We start from the raw sequence: 21,139 nt of genomic DNA, 5'->3' as shown, positions 1-21,139 counted from the left end.
CACGAAGCAATGAATATATTATTGGAGAGAGGAGGTTGTGAGTTAGTCTCTCTTGGAGTATTCGAAATAAAGGTACTTGGAGTCGATCCGTAGAGTGAAGAATCACATTTCACTATCTAAGGCTCAGCATTTTTTTTATCGTGGCATTATTCCTTAGTCCATGGAACAACTCCGATTCCTTCTACATCCTCCTCTCTCATCCATGAAATCTCCATAAGAGACAAACTTTATTCAAATATTGAGACAAAAGCAAAAATTGTCTTACTCCAATATTTTATTCTTCTCATTATGTTGTTTCACTTAGTCTTTCCTTATTCTTAAAAAGGTTGCCATAACTGAATTTCAAATTTTTGCTTACGTGATTTCCAATATATAGGTAGAAAGAGAAAATTGAACAGTGTAATTGTTGACAAGACTACCTCATTTCCAGAAAGTACTAACCTTCAAACAATATGTGTCAAAGTTTTATTGTATTCTGGCCATTAGTTTAGGGGTTTCAGTTGTTTTAGTGACGCCAGTTTTGTGAACAACTTCCACCAGCTGCTGTTCAATTAGCTTACAAATTTTTTGATTCAAGCATGTAATTATTGATCGATGTTTTATCAATTGTTACATAACGACACAAAAAATCATTTTTTTAATAGCTCTTTGAAATTTCAACCATCTAAATATAAGACAATTCAAAAAAAGTGTAGAATAGCAAGGTAATGGAAATATAAATTAGGATAATTAGGAGTATAAATTTTAATAAAACCAATGAAGTGCTTCAAAAAAAAAAAAAAAAATCATAATTTCTTAAAACATATCCTTTTTTTCTTGGAATAGAATAAATTTACAAGAAATACAAATGAGTACATATCAATTTATACGTCTAGTAATAATCCTAATATTCTCATTTACAGAGCCCTTGATATTCTGAAATTTATTACACATTAGAAAATTCAAAGATCCATAACTTGATTTCCATACCACATTCTAGCTTTCATGGGTCAACTTCATGACCTCAATATTAAAAGCGCGGTAGAAGTCAAACATCAGTCGTAGACACGTTATGGTATAACCTTGTATTTCTATTAACCTTGATTATACCTTATTGTCTTATAATATGGAATATCTTTGAAACTGTCACTGGTTAAGTAATAGGGCGTATTAACTTTTATTGAATAACAAAATTGTCATTCTTTACATCGTACTTATTTTTTAACATAATTATAACCCACTACCCTCCAATATGTGGACTTACGTGGCTCTTTTTGTCACTCCCTCCCTAAAAATACGTGTTTTTTTGTTATTCCACTGAAGAAAAAATATATTTTCATCCAGACTTTTCACATGATTTTTTTGCTATAAAAATCAAATGACATTATTTTTATAAGATAATATTTTATTTAAATAAAAATGATTTTTCCAGTCTTATAAATGACACCCTTTGCCCCCTATAATAAAGTAGAGGATAGACTTGATCATTTTCAAGAGGGAACGTGGATTGTGAATGCCCATTATGTATATTTTAGTCTAGTTACTGACTTACAGTCAAAAATGATTTAAAACTCTACATAAGTATGTACAAAATTGAAGATTCTATTTTTAAAATTCATAATATTATTCTATATCACGTTCATTTCATGATCTACTTTTTTAATATATAGTTTTGAGTATAAAATGGAAAAACTCTGGATACCTCAGAATTCTGAATTTATCTCCAATAAGAAATGGATTGAAGAGAACTTCCCGACAAACTACAGAGTTCAAATTATTTCACTGTTGTCTTTGAGCGGAAATATTTTAACACCTGAGGCATTACTTTTGGTAACTATCTATAACTTTCTATCTACATTATTTCATTAATATTTGATCACATAAAACTGATTACTTTAATGTACATATATGTAAATATTTTGTTAAAGTATTAAATTTATAGAATTTCATATTTTTACTAAAACATATGTATAGGAGATAACTATATTAATACTCAATGCATTCAAATGTTGATATTTATATATAATATCCGGTATCTTTGTATTATATGAATACGGAAATGAATAATTAATTAATAGTTTTTATGTTATAGGAGTAGATAATTTATATTGTATGTTATTAATTATCTCACGTTTGAATAAAGAAACACAATGATAAAAGATGGTTCCATAGTTTAGCTTTAATACATAAGATTCAAACTACAGGTTTGAGTTTTTAGAGTCAAAATAGAAGACGGATGATTGACTTTTAAAAACAACATCTTTTGCAAGTTTGCAGCTAGGAGTAGTTTGGGATAGTAAAAACAAGCTTCAATAAATTACACTTTTCATGCTACCAAATGCAAAAATGCAAAAGAAAAATTCAAAAAAAAATTGTCCATACTTTATAAATTGGACTCTACAATAAAATAAGTTATTCTATCAAAAATGAAAGCAAGGAAAATTTTGAGATTACTAAACAAATCAAACAAAACATCATTATTTCATTTAAAGTGGCTTAAAAAAAGTTACAGTTATCAATTTAATCGTTTGTTCCCAAAAATAAAATTAAATTTCTGGAATAAACGATAAAAATACATAGAAAAGTTTGTGTGTGCCCACACACGTTAAGGGTGATATTTTTTTTATGGAGGTATTATGCCATAGCCAAAACAGAATAATTATTTTTGGAGCACAAGTAGACTAGGAAGGGGATTAAGTTATAAATCAAAAAGTGATTGGCCTCTTAAAAACAACTATACTAATAAAAATGTTTTCTAAATTGATTAAAAAAATAAAAAATAATCGACAATAAAATAAATCGGTTAAATTGAAATTATGTTTTTTCAGGTACAAAAAAAAATTAACTTCTAATGAAATATTGGACTCGTAAATAGATATTTCATTTTGTGAATAATTATTTCATTTTTTGTCTCTAAAAATAACGTCAACCCTCAATTTTGATGTTTTTAAGAAGAAATGCCACAAAACGATGAATTTTGTGTATAAAATTTTGAAATCCAACATTTAAACTAAGTCATTTCAATTTCTGAAACATAAGAAATAAGAAAAAACTAAGTTAAACTATTAGAAAATGAAAAACGATTAATACGTGTACTCTTTTTTTTTTTTTTTTTTTCATTATTTAATAAGTCGTTTAGCTGTTAAAATCTCTCTCTTAATCAAACATTCTTGCCCCTTTATGGTGTAAATTGATTTCAAAATGCATAATACATAAATATATATGAATTTAAATATAATTATAGTATTTTACCAACACTAATTATATTGTAAATTTTGATTTCTTTTCTTTATAGTCGTATTTCATTTTCTCTACCAAATTCTTAATGCTGGTAGCTAATATTAAAAAGGGTATTAATTCAGTAAACACAAATCCCATCTAAAAAAAAAATATTTCAGAGTAAAATAAGGCCCACTCAAATTAAATATATATATGCTTACACCTTTTTAAGAGTCAAACTACAAATTTCAGCAAAATTTGTGTTCCTTTTATTCTTTTCATTTCAAATTTCAATCTTAACAATTATTTTTTTATAATTTATCATTTTTAAATACCTAAAAAAATCCATGACATCCACGGATATAGTTTAATTTTTTTCATTCTAAAAGAATTAAGAATGTATATAACTACAAATTATGCATCTAAAAACTATAATATATAAACTATTTATAAGAAAAAGGATATAAGCCTCAAGTGGGGGAAAAGGAAAACAAAATAACATTGATAGACTTCCATGATGTCCCTACCATAGCAAAATTTCATATGTAACCTTAGATTTTTAATTAAAGTATTAACGGATCTGTTACTCTTTTCTTTAATATGCTAGCTATCAATTTTCCTATGTTGTTGACTTTTTGATTACATCAATTACATTAACGGATCATTTATTATCTATACTTTATTCCCATTTCTCCGAAGCTAATTTATTTTCATAAAATTATTTTCATTTTTCATAAAGAAACTTTGTACATTTCTTACAAAGTTATCTTAAGACTATGGAATTCTTTGTTGAGTATGATAACTAAATAGTATTCTCTATAATTTTATGGTTACCCTAATAACAAATACTGGCTAAATCAGATAGTAGTTAAATAGTAACATTCTTAGATCTGTAAAAAAGTTACTTCCGAAACGTTTTTTTAACCCCCGTTAATACCCTGCTATATAACGGAACTTAAATCTGCCCAGGATGCCCTCGGCTCCACTTCTTTTCATAGCTGCAATCGCAGAACTCGTTTTAGGTGTTACAAAGAGATACAGAGGCTTTGGGATTAGCTTTGAGGGAGCTCAGCATATTATTGATTGGTATGCAGATGATGTAACTTTAACCGTAGAAGCTAATTCTGAGTCTCAGCTAATTGCCAGAATAAAAGTCTTGCTTAATTATATTCGGAAGTTTAAAGAAAAAAGAGGGTTGACTGTGAATAAAAATAAGACCTCTATTTTACCTTTGGGCTCCTGGAAGCCTGAAGAGGATCTTAAAGTCGGAAGTTGCAAAGTTAGAATGATGGTGGAAATTTTGGGTATCCAACGGAATAGCAGTGGTATTCATGAAGATAACTGGAACGAACTTCGGACCTTCGTCAACAAAAGAATTTCTTTTTGGAAAAGATTCAACCTTCAAAAAAGAGTTGACTTTTATAACAATTTGGTAATACCTTTAATTTTATGTAAGGCTACATCAAGTCCGCAACTAGCTGAAAAAGCTATTTTAGAAGGAGACAAATGGTTTAATTGTTTGTTTTATAAGAATTATACCGAAGCCATGGAAAGACCTAAATCCCATATAGGTGGTGGAGTAGTCCAACTATCTCATATTGTCCCGAAAATTTACTAAAAAAATTTTGTGGATATTTCAAGAAATTCAGCAGTAGAATGGAGAAGAAATATAACAAACCGAGAACTGTACATATTTGGCTTATGATGGGGACTAATCTGACCAACAAAATTACATTTTTGATCTCTCTAGTTTGGCTCAGCTCAGAGAATAATTTGGATGTTCACCCCTGAATTTAAAAATGACTCAACCATTGATATAATGCGGCAAAATAATAATAAAAAGTTATTTTTTAGAAATTTAAAGGACCCCTCAATTTTAGAAGAGCGTGCAACCACACGAGATATTTTTACTGTTCATAATTTAAATCCGTAAGAATTGTTCAACGATAGTAGAATAAGAATTCCACTTGTTCATTCTTCAAAATATTATTGAATGCCATGCCCGTGGCACGTTAAGATGGTCCCCCTAAATTTTGATGCAGCTGTGAATGGACTCTGGGAGCTGCATAGTAAGTGTTTGGGCCTCCCTATGGGTTGAAAAAGAAAAATTGTGTTTTCTCTGAGGGAATAAATGATGATAAAAAGTTTACCGTGCAGTTACAAATCTCCACAGATTGTATTAAATATACTAGACCCTGCAAGGACTGAGTGAAAATATATAATAACACACTTCATGCGTTTTTGGACTGCCTTAATTTTTTGGACTATATCCTAAAATATTTTGTATCTATAAATCTAAAAGGGCTGCGCATGGGGAAGAAAAATATGTTAAAGGTCTTGTTCTTTTTGGAATTTCAAAGAAGAAGGGTTAAATTCTTAATTGTAAAACTCTCATCGCCAGCCGACTAACTAACTATCCGCCTATCCGGGAAGATGAGTTGAGATGTATCATCTTGGCAGCTTCAACCCGATATGTCTCTCTCACAATGAAAATTCCTAAATCAGGATGTGAATCATGGAATTTTGCAGGGGAAGAAATCCGGTACCTTCCATCAACTTCACGGAATCATCGAAGTATTTTAAAAAGGGTTTTAAAATTTTTTAATAAATATGCATCTTAATTTTTAATTTGCATGTTTACTCTTGTTTTTTATAAGATTGTTATTTAGTTGAAATTCTACCCCGGAGCATTAAGTATAAACTATAATGTTTGTGTATGTAATTTTTTACGCAATTGCTCCGGTTTATTTATTTATATATGTATGTTCTATATAATATATTAACCAAATAAAGAATGTTGAAAAAAAATAAATAATAATAATAGTTGCGAGTTTAAATTTCTTTATGAGTAAGAATTGAATTAATTTTATACATAGTGATGAAAAACGTGTCCATTTTGTTCATGTAAAAAAAGAACCTGAAAATCAACTCCGACAATTTGGAGAATGTTTTAGAGGAGAACAATGAAGTTTCATTATATTAACTACTATCAGTTTTGACAAGGGAGGAGGGGTTCAAGGAAATAAACATTCGCAAGAAGTCTTCCAATGTCAATCCTAAATTCTACTCTGTGTCCATCAATGACTTACTATTATAACTCTGAAACAAATCATCATGGTTACTCTTCATCTTTTATTGTTATACCCGAATGTATAATCAGATCTTTAATATAATTCATTGTAGTAGCAAATAAAGTTTACAACTAAGGAGTTAAATAATAACGATAGCCGCCTATAAAAAAATTAATTCTCCATATTACCAATTCCAAAAAAACTGGCGAGCTGAAAAATAGAGACGATCCTCAGCTCTATATATACTCGTATATATTATTAGACTGTATCGTAATGACAAAAGTTGGTAATTCGGTATCGCAGGATATATTTTATTTTTGCATTTTATTCTTCTAAACAAGAAAATAACACTCACACGTCCGAAAAAATTGTATTTCATGAACGTGTTTTGATTTGAATAACACTGTAAAATGTCAAAAAGAATGAAATTTGGAAGTTAGTTTCTTTTTTTATTTATTATCGATTTGAGTACAGTTACAGGATTTTTATATTATCAAATATTATAGATGACATATATATTTTTCAACAATATTTTACCCAGTTTTTTTAAGTTGCCTCAAATTATGAGTATTTTAGTTCCAAGCATGACGAGAATAACTAAATATCCTCTTTTGGTAATCTATGATAGGTGAAGTTTTCCCACATGGAGACGAACAAATTTTAATTTTCTTACTATCCCTATCTGCACCATTGAAGCTTCAATCATTAAAAAATTAAAGATTTAAAAAAAAGTAAATAGGATCACCATGAAATTTGTAGACAATGCACTCTGAGACTGGTATACTATTTTTAGTATCAAGCTCTTAGAAGATATAAAGTTTGGGATATCAAAAATAAGAAATGGAAGGGATTTGGGAGATATTAGTGTACGGCCATACTGTTCACCTAAACTCAATTGAGATGCTACTTCATTTATTAATATCCAAGATTGGAACAAGGCTATTGAGCCTTTTATCATGGTAGTCATTCCTCAAAGTCAACTGTTTAGTTTTTACTATAAATATATTTATAGTAAAAATACTTTGTATTTTCATAAAACTTGATTCAATTGATTTTTGTAAATAAAGTGGATCAAAGGATTTGATTGTCTACTTCGTTTTAAGAAAATATCTATTAATGTAAAACATTTTATTGAATGTTATTGAACTATATATATACTTTATAGGTATATATGTAAGTTTTATGTTAGTTTTGATTTTTGTTATTGATAACATTGTAGGAGTAATTGTGTTCCTTGCAAATACAATGTAATTATACATGTAATAAAATGCTATTTTTGTCATAAAAAAATCAGATAATCTAATTGAACAAATAAATATAGATTAGCAATTTATGGTGCCACAATTTGCAGTTAGATACACGAGAGACGTATAAATTGTTGAAACTATTCTATTGGAAGCAATTTGTCTTTCATCAAAGCTAATCTGCTATTTTCATTGAAAGCTATTAATAAAATTGACACAGAAGGAATGACCATTTATGATTATCTGAATATATATCCTGAAGCTAACTAAAAAAAGCTCAAAATACTATTAAGAGGAAAGGTGGTGGGAAATACTTCAGAGAAAAATAAGTTCCATCATTTACAGAAATCCTTACCTTTCATTGGTCCAGAAGGTTGGACGTAAAATCATTTGATAGTGATGATGAGATGCCTCCATTCTAAGACTTCTAAAGACATCATCAAATTCAAATTTTTGCCAACTACAAATGTGGACGTTAAAAGTTCACTTAGTATATTTAATACTACTAATATTGATCAGAAACAAACATTTTACTGAAAAAAATATTTTTGGTGATCATTTTTTTAAATTGTAGCGCTCTTTTGTTGTTCATTTTGCCCAAAAAATCGCTTAAAACTCATAATTCTAAAATAATAAATAAAGTAACCTATTTTAAAATTATCATTACCTACATTCCAACAAATAACTCTCTTGTTGCATGTTATTATGTCTTTGATGCTTAAATGGATGTAGTTGGTTAAAAAATTTATTCTAATGAAGTATTCACATTATCGCACTCAATTATAATATATAAATGTTTGCCCACTCTTAAGAATATAAACACTCAATATAAGAGTAATCATACTGATAGATGATAATAATTAATCATCAAATGAAACAATATTATCTTTATTTTCTATAAATATTACTTGTTTTAAATATAATTAAAGAAAAAATCAAAGATCCTTTAGATATAACCCTATGGCCTGAAAAGTTTCAGAATTAACAAATAAAATACGTTTTCTTTTTGTTTGTTATTGGCTTTTTTTTTTCAATTATTATTATTTTTTTATTCCATTGTTTAGCTTGAACGATATTTTTTCTTATCTAGAAGCAGTGTAATATTAAAACACGAAATTGTTTTTGATTCATTATTTTGGATATTACAAAAGTCACAATAACTCACAAACTAAAAAAACAGACTATGATGAAATTGTAACTGCTGTCTTTGAAAGGTTGTTAATAACTGAAAATGAATTTAAAGAAATACCGCAATTTTTGTTATAAGCCCAGGAATTTATGTCCGTACTGATGTGAGTGGGCATTTCGCTGAAATAACCATTTGGTACTTTTGTCTAATAAATGATTTAATTCAATATAAAATGATATTATAATAAATCATTTATATGTTATATATATCATATAGGTAAATAAACTAATTTAATTTTGCAGAAAAATATTTTTTTTTTATTATATTCATTAATTATCCTTTTATAAACACCGCACAGTAGCATGGGATTTGAATGTAGTGCGAATCTTTATTTGAAATTGTCAAGGGCCTCAAACTTTCTGATAGAGTTAGCCCCAACCATACGTGCCACAATTAAACAAAATTATATAATTTGGCAAAAAAAAAAAAAAAAACTCCCAAATTATTCTAGAACCGGGTTGACTAAGAATTTTTTGTTAAATTTGCAAATCAAACTCATTTATATAATTAAACTTGTGAGAAACTCGACTTTAAAATGTTTGAGCATTCCCACTCCTTCGAATACTCTTGTGTTATTTCATACTTTGTTTAGAATTAAGATGAAAGACTGCAAGGCATAATTATTTTTTGGGTAACAGAGTAATTAAATAAGTTTTTACTTTATTCATATTTTATTGATATTAGCATAAAATTTTTGGTAAACTCATACATTTGAATTCTATTTCAGCTATTGGACATACATGAAAAAGTGGAACAGATTTCTGCGGGACATAATACAAGATGGAAGGATCTTTGTTTTAAGTACATAATGTGCAATTTTTTAACTATGATATGGTAGTCAAATATATTTCCAAAAGAGCCTAATACTCTACTATTAAAGTAATTTCAAAAATAAAAGTAGTTTTAACTGTTCTGCAAAATGAATCATATAAGACACCAAAAAATTCTACAATTTGATACAGATAACTTTTTATTTATTTAAACTATACCAATGAGTTTCCTAACTAAGTAATACATAAATTTTAAATTGACTTTTATATTTAATTCATCAATTGATTCATTTAATTTATCTAATTACATAATATAGAGTTCCTGTTGCGAATGTATTTCTGGAAAGAAACAAAGTCCTCACAAACGATAAGAATACAACTTTTGATCGTGTGGATGATCTCTTTATATCTGATGATAATGTTGTTCCACAAAATGAAAAAACCGAAATAGACTATGATGATGCATTTTTAGAATATGAAAATGAAAGTAAGAATGGTTCAAGGTACGAAAAACTATTGAAAATACTAAGTCCTAAGGTCTACTGCGACTTTGTAGAAACTCTTAATGATCGCTGTTTCGAAAGGTCTCTTTTGGAAATATGGAAATTTGACCGGAGACGAATAAAAAGGCTTACAAAGGATCGTATTGTTCAGGCTATAAACAGAATACAAAATAGGTAAATTATCATTTTAAGGACGTTCATTTATTTATATCCTAATGTATGCATTTTCTTTAGCCCTGTATATGGGTATAAAACAAACTATGATAACTACATGGGTTCCATCATTCGAAATGAAACTGGGCATGTTGTGTCTGCTTCAACTCTAAATTCCGTATGGTTTACTCAAGTTAATCTTGAGAATGTAAGTGAAGTGATTGGACTGACTGATGAATTTGTGAATAAGGAAAGTCTTGAATGGGAGTTGAAGTTTGTCGATATTTTTTTGAATGCATCAACTGAGAACATCTCAGCTTTTGGAGTATCTGCAAGAAGGTGAGAAGCTTTGAAACAAAGTTTGAATATGATTAATTTTGAATTAAAATTAGAAATAAATTTTATATTTAAAGAAAACATAAAATGTATTCAAAATTTATCAAAAAAAAAAAAAATTGTTTATATAATTTGTAAAATTAGTCCCATTGTTCATTATTCAAGTTTTAACGACATAACCAAAAAATCAATATTTTTTGATGGAATCCGTCTGACTGGAGGTTTTTTCATCATGTGTATTTATACGGTTATCATGTTGGGACGTTTAAATTGTGTGGAAGTTCGTTTTTTTGCAACGATTGCCGGACTATTCTCAATCTTACTAGGAATGGTTGTAAGTCTAGGAATTATTTCTGCAATGGGATTAAAATATTCACCTGTTTTTGCAATGCTCCCATTTTTATATTTGGGAATTGGGATTGATGACATGTTTATCATTGTTCAATGTTGGTATAACATTTTAGAACAGAATAAAAAAGAATGTTCAACCGATCAAAGTATAAAAACCTTGGAAGAAATGATGGCTGAAACTATGAAAGATGCAGGAGTAACGATCACAATCACTTCGCTAACGGATATTTTTGCCTTTGGAATCGGAGGTATTACAGTAAGTCAAGTAATATATGTAGCATTTATGTACATTCCATCTTTTAAAAAAATAGTCACATAAATATGTATGATTTTTTTGCAATCCAATTCAAACAATAACTTGTCATAAAAGAATGACATAGTTACATGAAAAAAAAGAAAAAAACAACACATCAAATGGCATATTAAAACAAAGTGAAAATGTTTGTCAATTTTTCTCATGAGATAGATTATAATAAATCATCGAACTACAGCTTGATAGCCAAACATATCACATGGGACTCATTTTTGAAACTTTATTCTGCAACTATTTGATTCATTATGTGAAAAAAGTTATGTTTTAGGAAAAGTATTTATATGAATAAATAATGTATCAAGAAGGCAATTTATAACATGTTTTCTACTTATGAACTGGGAAAAAAATATTTAGTTATATTTATTTTTTGTTTCACTGCTTCATATCCCGATAATAATGTAATAATATCAATTGTATTTTACGTACTTATTTATATCTGTGTATTGATATGAATACATCTTTTATTAAAATTAATCTAAACAAAATTATTTTGGCATCTTCATAAAAAATTATATAATTTGAAAATATAATATTTTTAAAGTATTATAATTTCCTTTCGATAAAAATTTAGTTCAAATATTTGTTTTGTGTGTCTGTGTGTGTTTTTGAGTATCAAGTAAATATTCATAAATTTTGATCCGGTTGTAAAATATGATGATAAAATATCCCGTTATATTACATTTAAACAACGTGTAACAGCGACCTTTTTAATCCAGCCGGAGGAAATATTTGACTTACTTTGAAGTTTTGGCATGTTAAAGTATCTACCAGAGTTAGCCACTTTAAATTATATAGAGTCCTCTGACAAAAACAACTGAAGATAATATACATAATATAATTATTTGTCGAAAAAGTGTGTCTCACAATAAATAAAATAGAAACATTAAAGGAAACAAATTCATCAAATTCACCAAACCATTACTTATAATTGCAAAATATACAAATAATTGCTTGAAATACATGATAATAACGACAAGAAAGTATCATTCATTCGGATTGGATGTTTCAGGAGTATACTTATAATTTCTGATGATATAATACATTTAAATGGTACAAAAAATTCGAATTGAAGAGATTCAAATTTAATTGAATATTAATTTGTTTAGCTTAAGGAAAAGTTTTGACAATTACTTGGTCGGCTAAAAATTTCAACGATTTAAAAAAAATTATGAATTAAGGCCTCTCAAAGGATTTATCAGACTAATATGTAAAACCTTCCGTTAGTGAACATCCTTTATATAACGTGGTTAGTAAAAAATAACCCCTTAAATCTAACCTAATTTATTCCATGATAAACAGTTGAACGATTATTTTATCTACGTTCTGATATTTTGTATCATTTTTTTTACTAATCCATCCTTTTTTTACTTGTAAATATCAAATAAAATGGTAAATTTTCTTATTTTAACTTACGACAGTCCTCATTTTGAACAAAATATTATCCTAAAAAATCAAGAAGAAAAAATAATAATGACTGTTTTGTAAAACTATTAATTAAACTCACTAAACCTTTTTTTAAATTGCTAAATATACGAATAAACTAAGCAAGACATTTTTAAGATAAATAAAGAAATGCATAAAATCAGATTTGATGTTTCAGGAGATACTGAACAGTATTGGCGATAAAATGTAGATTCAAAAGAATAAAAACCATTTTTTTAAATATCAGAGTCAATAATATCCCAGTTCAGCAGCGGAGAAAAATGTTATACATAATAATTTTTAGGGGAAATCATTCTAGCTTACTTAATGTTGATGAACCACATACGTTGACCTAATATATTCATAATTTGGGGATGGTAATGAGATGATAAATTTTTTGGAGGAAATGAAAATAACAAGAAGTAGCTTAGGTACTTCAATTTTTTTAAACCCTAAAAAAAATTGTTATACTCATTTATTTTAACAAACAACTTTTTTTATATTTTTATTTATAATGAATTTAACAAAACCATGATAATAGTATCAGTGTTTCATTTCAAGTAGTGTTGTTTCAAAAATTTTAATAAAATGTTCATAATTTGATGAAAAGAAGAGTAAATAAAATTGTATTTTTCCATTAAATATGAAATTTTCATTTTCTTATAATTTAGAACAGCAATTTAATTCTTCCAAAATTTGAAGGGGTAATAATTATTCTTAACAATGAAAGAGCAAATTATATTTTTATGGATCTGTCCCCCCCTCCTAAACATGGAAACACTTCCTCTACCCCCTGAACAAAGATAAGATGCTGGGATAAAAATAAAGAGGATAAAATTGATCCTTAAGATAATATATTTTTTTTAAACGAAGTAATTGCATATCCTTATTGTTAATGAAAGCAACACATTTCAACTTGATTAAATTGTGTTAGTATGTACCCATAAACTGGGCATTTATTTCAAAAACAGAGACAGATACATGTCTTAAACATAAAATATAAGTTGTTCAGAATACTGGTTTACGTACTTGAGGCTATGTTTCATTCTGGTGGGACCAGTGGTGGTAGTGGTCCTCGTCTCTGGTAGGCAAGTTTGTTTTTCGCTAATAAGTTAATATTTTTTTAATAAAACAAAATCAATTCCTGTGTCTCAAAGTTGTTGTCTTTAAGTATGGATTGTAAATTCGAAAATGCAACAAAAAAATTAAAAATCTAAAAAACGAAGTAAAAAAACCGTAGATATATTAAATACGAATTAGAAAAGGGAATCAGGAAGATGATTAGCGAGTTTGTGTTAATACGTATTAATAAAATAATTCGAAATATATATATATAAATCGGGTACGTCCAAGAATAGATAAAGAAAATACTTACAAGGTAAATACTCAATTACATTTACTTATCAAAAACTATCATAATTCGGTCAATAAAGAATAAAGTGAACATATTATATGTTTATTTGATGATATTATGATTAGTTTTTACTGTGTAATAGTAATGGAGTATTTATCTTATGTTCATTTTTTCAGGTATTCGCTAGTGAATAGACGATTCTATAAATTAGAACGTTCATAATTTCTAGAAGTGTTTTCTTTTTCCAATATATAAAAAGTATTGCGAGGTTGCGTTGTTTTTTGTTCACATTTTTTGTTGCGTTTTATTTTAAAAAGATTTTTGACTCACTATTTGTACGTATAATCAAGGAATGGTTTTTTTAATTACATCCCTAAAGGGATGAAAAGTCATTACCTAAAAAAAAATATTAATTTCTTATAGGAAGATAATGTATTAATAGAAAAGTATATAAATAAACATGTAAATCAAATAGTTTTTCACAAAAATTATAATAATTCCTTAGGAACTGTACCCATTAATTTATATATACTATATACATATAAGCTAATATAATTCAATAAAAAATATTCGAAAATTAGCTCAAGCAGGAAAAGGGTTAAGATGTTAATATTATTCTATTATCATGCAACTTATAGCTAATAGAAAAGAATGAGTTAATAATGCATCATTTCTCCCTCTTTATATAACTTCCAAATGCAATTTTTGATATAGAAGATTATATGGGAAAGCAATAATAATATTTTTGGATTAGAAAAATAAACCATGGAAAATTCATACAGTTTCATGTTTCTTCATAAATGTCCCAAGATAAATAAAGAAAAATTATTGAAAATTATACCCTTCCCCCATTTTTTTAAAAATTTATCTATGCTATACACTTTTTTCTTCTCTAGAACAATAATTTCATTTGTCAACTTGAAATTAAAGGCAATTGATGTAACAAGGGTACAGTAGAACGGGAAATTCTCATTCAAATGAAACTTACAAATAAGGTACTTATTTTCAGTATTTTTTAGTGATACTCCCTTTTTGCACAAAGTTTTTATTGTGCAATTCGAAATGTCATTAAGTGATTTAATAACAAGTGCTTTAACTCCACTAAATTAGTAAATCAAGTTACTATAATATTATATTATAGTAGACTAGGATGTACCCGTATTATAGATCTTATTTCGAATTATTTTATTAATACATACTATGGCAAACTCTCAAATCCTCTTCATAGTTCCCTGTTTTAATTCGTATTTAACATATTTACGTTCTCCCTTTTTTATTTCACTTTATTTCTGAAAAAACAAACTTGCCCTACAGATGCCAGGAATTCTGGTCTAACCAGAATGAAACCAGACTTAGGTACACGTACTATAATATGTCACGCGGATAAGCAAGTATTCTTTGTATCTACTATAAGTTCTAAATGGAAAAAATGGCAAGATTCTTTTAAACTGATATAATATCTATCACCAATATAATAATAGAAAAGAAAAATACACAAACACGACAGTGGTTCCAATGGAAAGAGTGGTAATTACTTAATTCTCCGTTATTAATTACAATATCATTAGACATGATTGACTATTCATATTGGACAAGATTCTTAGATTGACGGACAAGCATTTGCAAAATACTAGGCAAGAGTAGCGATTTTCACTTTGTTATGATCCAGGATGTATCAGAAGAAGAGTGGAGCGACAAACCACTGAGAGGATTCGGGCAGGTAGTCAAAGGTCGAGTCGTTAGAAAAGTGCGAAACAAATAGCTACGAAATCCAAGATAAGGTGGAGACGTGCCCATCGAATATCTTGGTGCAAGGGGAGGATGACTACAAATTTCGAAATGGGTGATCCTGAGAACAGCCACCCTCATAACCACAGTTCCCGTAGAAATTGAAATTCAAGCATCTCCTGTTGAGGATAAAGTATCTCGGATCCCTTCTTTTGTACTAACTCTTAGAGAACATGGAAGTATTTCTGTCTTTAATTAATGAAGATCGATCTAAGCATATGATCGATCACTTCTAAATTAAAAATGTGTCGCTTCACTTATCCAATGTTAGTATCTTTTATGTTTGATATGTTTCAGCATTAAAATAATAACTAATATATCATATTCATGCTGTGATAATCCTAAGTAAATATATTTATTTTATCACAAATTGATAGATGTAACTTGTATGATTTTTTCCCATGGAATAAGATCTAAATTACTTGAAAGTTACGTATTTTTCAAACATCCATAAGCCGAAAATAACGATTGAAATTACTAATTTGATGATGAATATGTTATTTATAATACGAACTTCTTAAGGACCTTTGAAAAAATATTAGTGTATTTATGATCACCAGAAGTGGAATAATACTGAACATTATCAAAAGAAATAAAAAAGATTGTATTTCTCTGTAATTGAAAGGTAAACCTGAGTTAAATAGACACAACAGTTTCACAAATGCCAAACTTTTAAAATACAATGTAGTTAAGGGAAATATAAGGTACCTGAAATCTTTGAGGACCTGAAACCTTCCCATAGAGTTGGTTCTAACTATACGTACATAAATTAACCAAATTAGATAATTACATGAGTGTTGAATATATTTTTTTTGAGCCGTTTCTGTTGTCATAAAATATGTATTTACATTTATTCAAAAAAAAAATTAATTGATGGAATTAAACATTGACAAAGTAATTTACATTAATATTTGTTTTACAAGTTAATGAAGTTGGAGCTGTATTCTCATTCTAAATTGAAATGAATGAATATATAGAGTTATAATATTCATATTCTTTGATAAATATCACTGAAGACCATTATTATTTATTACAAACGTAGTTACATATTCAAATGTCATAGTATCATACTAGAAAAATACACTTAAAAATTAGTTGAAAGAACCCATAAGTCACTTTTTATGGTTCTCATACTTGGCTTGATACATTGGAAGTATGAATTCACAGTCCTAGATAAACAACTTTGAGAATTCAGTCCTTTAGATAACTACGTAATGCAGCCTGTTTCGTTCTCTTTGGGCAAGAAAAAGGTTTATGAAGAGACGAAGACCATCGTTCTATTGCAATTTCAGATTTCTCCAACTGTACTGAGCTTTACAGTTTCCTGACACTCTTAAACGACTCGACCTTTGACTACCTGTCCGAATCCTCTCAGTGTTTTGTCGCTCCACTCTTCTTCTGATACATCCTGGATCATAACAAAGTGAAAATCGCTACTCTTACCTAGTATTTTGCAAATGCTTGTCCGTCAATTTAAGAGTCTTTTCCAATATGAATAGTCAATCATGTCTAATGATATTGTAATTAATAACGGAGAATTAAGTGATTAGCACTCCTTCCGTTGGAACCACTGTCGTGTTTGTTTATTTTTCTTTTCTCTTATTATATTGGTGATAGATATTATATCAGTTTAAAAGAATCTTGCCATTTTTCCCATTTAAACACTTTTCCTTTTTTTTATCTTGCCATTTTTTCCCTTACCATTTTTTCCTTGACATTTTTTCCCTTTCATTTTTTTTACACCATCTACTATAGTAAAGGGTGATTCAAAACGAGCGGTTTTTTCCAGTAGGGATTTTTTGACAGGCCCGCGCGAGTTCTTTCAAATTCATACGTCATTTTTACTCAATATTGTTTCTTCATGGAAAGATATACGCCACAACAACGTGTACAAATTGTTCAATTGTGCTATGAAAATCAGCGTTCTGTGAAAGTAGTTTTTCGCAAATTACGCCCAACTTATGGTCCATATAATCGACCTTCCACAATTCGCAGAATAATCGAAAAATTTGAAGGGGCAGCAACTTGCTGGGATGTCCCGTCGTCTGGTAGGCCACGTACAACTCGCAGCGTAGAAAATGTTACGACCGTAGCCGAGAGTGTAGCCAACACGTTACTGTCAACGGCGAATGTTATCACGCCATAGTAACATACTTTTTGGTACCTCAAATTGAAGCGCATGGTCTCCACGATATTTGGTTCCAACAAGACGTTGACACTTGCCACACAGTGCGCGTAACAATGGACTTATTGGGACATCATTTTGGTGAGCAATTAATTTCACGTTTTGGTACGGTGAATCACACCTTTGGACTTTTTTCTTTGGGGCTAAGTAAAAGCAAAAGTCTATGTTGATAAACCAGCGACGATTGAAGCATTGGAAGCAAATATTGAGCAAGTTATTCGTGAGATTCCGGTCACAATGTTCGAACGCGTCATCGAAAATCGGCGCGAAAGAATGGACCATTTAAAGGCCAGTTGCGGCCAACATATGAAGGGGATTATTTTCTAGAAATAATTGTAAAGGATTCTTTTTTCGGTTCATAATAAAGTTTTGACCATAATATAATATTTTATGTGTTTTATTTCTACAATCCAAAAACCGCTCGTTTTGAATCACCCTTTATAATATTATAGTTGTATGTTTGATTGTCCGTCTGTCACGCCGATTAGCAATTTATTTTAGTATAAAATTTATAAAACAGGTGTACATTAGGGTGTCCCGTGAATGTATTTTTTTGAGCTATGCAAACACAAGAGGTATCAAAAAAGCTGTAATTTTACACAAATTACGAAAATATTAGAAAAAAAATAATAATTGTGCAACATTTGGAGGGCTCTACCGCTCTTCAAAGTTTCGTAAAAATTTACGTCTTCACATATTTAAACTGTATATCTAAAATAATACATAAATAAATTTTGTGAGTTATTTTAGGATTAAAACAAGAATGGACACTCGGTAGAGCGCAAAACCTCCGCTTATGGTCATTTTTTCTGTTACCTTAACCTTGGACGCCGACTTTGACCTTTCAAAATGTAAGGGCCTCTTATTGTGACCATATATAACGTCAGAGGCAGGATTATAGTCAATGAGAGAGATAAAACATTTATGTTTACTAAAGGATCGGATTTTGTCTCAAAAATTTCCATAATGATTTAGAGAGTGTATTTTTTCGAAAACGTGTCTAATAATAAAGGCTTCCCCGACAGAAACACCATCGAATTCAACGGCAAATCGAAATTATTTGCCGTTGCCAGTAGTTGCGAAGGTCTGTGATAAATATGGTTTATCGACTTGATATGTTGCTACTGTTGCATTTACAGTTTCCCCTGTCTTTGTCTTAGTTTATGTCAAAAATTCAACTCTGGTCATTGATAGAAACAAAATGCACAGAGCTGTATGTAAAGCTTGCATAGAAGCTTCAAAAGCTTTTGAAGGAGTTGTCATTAAAAGTATTTACTTTGATGGAAAAAAAGACAAAACTCAGATAAATAAGATAATAGGGGATCGTTACCATCGCAAAGAAGTTATAGAAGACCACATCTCAGTTTTACCGGACCTAAGTCGTGTTATAAGTAGGGCCATTTTTACTTCGATAACAAATTTATTAGAGGGACAAGGTTGGAATTTAGATTGTATAATTTCCGTTGGATGTAACGGAACTTCAACTAACACTGGTTGGAAAGGTGGCTTGATTCAATATTTAGAGAGACCGTTACAATGATGCCTTTTTATGGCAATGATTTATCCCTTAGTCATTTATTTTTGAGTTTAAATGTTGGTACTTTGTGTCCTAAATAATATTTTGGACCAATTGTAAAATGATTGGCTGGCTGTGAAAATGAAATTGTCGTTCCTTTTTCTGCGGTGACTGGTAATTCGCCTAACTTGCCGAAGAATGTTGTTGATGAATTAAGTGCATATCATAAATATCTGTATAAAATATGTCAATCCGTTTCAACACAAAACACTCAAGATGACTTATTACAGCTAATCGTTTACACAAACTTTATGCAAGTAGTCATAATACATCAAAAAATCTTTCAAGTTCTTGTCAACTACGTGCTTAAAATTTACACTGCGGAGTGGTTCCTAATCAAGCAAAAAACATATTTTAAGGATGGACCTGAACATTTTTTGAACTGATTGTTTGCTCTAGATTTTTACCAGAAAATCTTAGGTCTGTCCCTGTTATTGAAAGAAATGTTGTTTTTGTTGTGCACCCACAAAACCTACTTGTCATTATGTTGTTTGATGAGCGGGACCACATTCGGGAGTTGGCATTATGAATAATAATAATAGCTAGGGGAACTGAAATTAGCACTAAAATCAGAATATTTAAACCACCAAAAGTAAACTTTTTTGCAAGGGACTACACCGAGTGTATTGTGTGGCACGAATGTCAAGTTACAACACCACCGGTTCTTTGAAGTATTTCTAATGAGGACCTTCAAATAATGGGCAAAAATAAGAAATTAGAAATTGTTGATTTTCCTTGCCACACGCAATCAGTGGAAAGATGTGTTAAACTGGTAACAGATGCTTCACAAAGTAAAAATAACGTTAGTTCTAGAGATGGCTTTATAAGAAATAGATTGCAATCTCGAGCAAAAATGCCAAATTTTGGACACAAAAATATGTTTAAATTCTGAGTTTTGTCGTGCATTATAATCTATAATTTACTTATATTATTTTTCTATATTTTGGATCATTGATTTTAATGATAAAATACCTTTCAATATTCATTTTTTTATTATTTTAAGCAATCAGTTTAATTATGGAAAAACGTAAATTTTTACGAAAATTTGAATTCCGGTAAAGCCCTACAAATGATACAAAATTTTAGTATAATGGATTTTAATAAAATATAATATAATAATTAAAGTTAATGCTCGATTTTGATCAAACTTGCTACTAAGATTATATATGGTCACAGTAAGAGGCAAAGGTCAAGATCAAGGTCACATTGAAAAATGTCCACAGGGGGAGGTTTTACGCTAAAAGATTAAAAGTTGTTGTGAATATAAAAAAAAGTTCAGACCATACATTTTCAAATAAATATAGCCATCAGTATGCTGAAGAAATTCAATAATAAATTAATAATAAGTGGATATTATGCACTAAATATGGATGCTCAATTGAAAAACATAAATTAACAATAAGATCTTAATTTGTAATTTATCTTGAATATAATAAATATAGAGTTCAATGTAATTATCTTTCTTAAATAACCGAATATGATGCCTTAAATGAGACAATTTGGCCTTGTGATTTTGACTATTCTCTCTAGAGAGAGCTATATTTTGACAGTCATATATTTCAGCGTGATTTTTTTCAGCAGGGCTCTTTTGGGTGCACTTATTACAGCACAGCTTCTTTTCAGCGTGCTGCTTTTCCGCATGGCTCTTTTTAACCCCATCAAAATATTCCTTATTTATGATGAATA

General features: G+C 29.1%; 1 protein-coding gene across 4 annotated transcripts in view; it reads left to right on the top strand.

Annotated features, from left to right (window-relative positions):
- Positions 1-21,139, top strand: part of LOC121129210 (patched domain-containing protein 3) — a 185,443-nt gene that overhangs the window by 33,335 nt on the left and 130,969 nt on the right. For 3 of the 4 annotated variants that reach the window (XR_005868367.2, XM_040724913.2, XM_040724911.2), the window contains exons 4-8: positions 1,650-1,809; positions 9,430-9,503; positions 9,790-10,149; positions 10,210-10,467; positions 10,630-11,071. Coding sequence is in view for 3 of the 4 variants with exons in the window: in XM_040724913.2 (XP_040580847.1) it covers positions 1,650-1,809; positions 9,430-9,503; positions 9,790-10,149; positions 10,210-10,467; positions 10,630-11,071 (1,294 nt within the window). In the remaining variant the exon portion in view is untranslated. The remainder of the gene's footprint in view (positions 1-1,649; positions 1,810-9,429; positions 9,504-9,789; positions 10,150-10,209; positions 10,468-10,629; positions 11,072-21,139) is intronic. The other variant, XM_040724912.2, reaches the window with a different exon arrangement.

This window comes from Lepeophtheirus salmonis, chromosome 14 (genome assembly GCF_016086655.4).
Source record: "Lepeophtheirus salmonis chromosome 14, UVic_Lsal_1.4, whole genome shotgun sequence".
In the NCBI taxonomy this organism is placed as follows: domain Eukaryota; kingdom Metazoa; phylum Arthropoda; class Copepoda; order Siphonostomatoida; family Caligidae; genus Lepeophtheirus; species Lepeophtheirus salmonis.
Note: the sequence above shows the minus strand (reverse complement) of the source record. Positions and strands in the feature narration are given on the sequence as shown.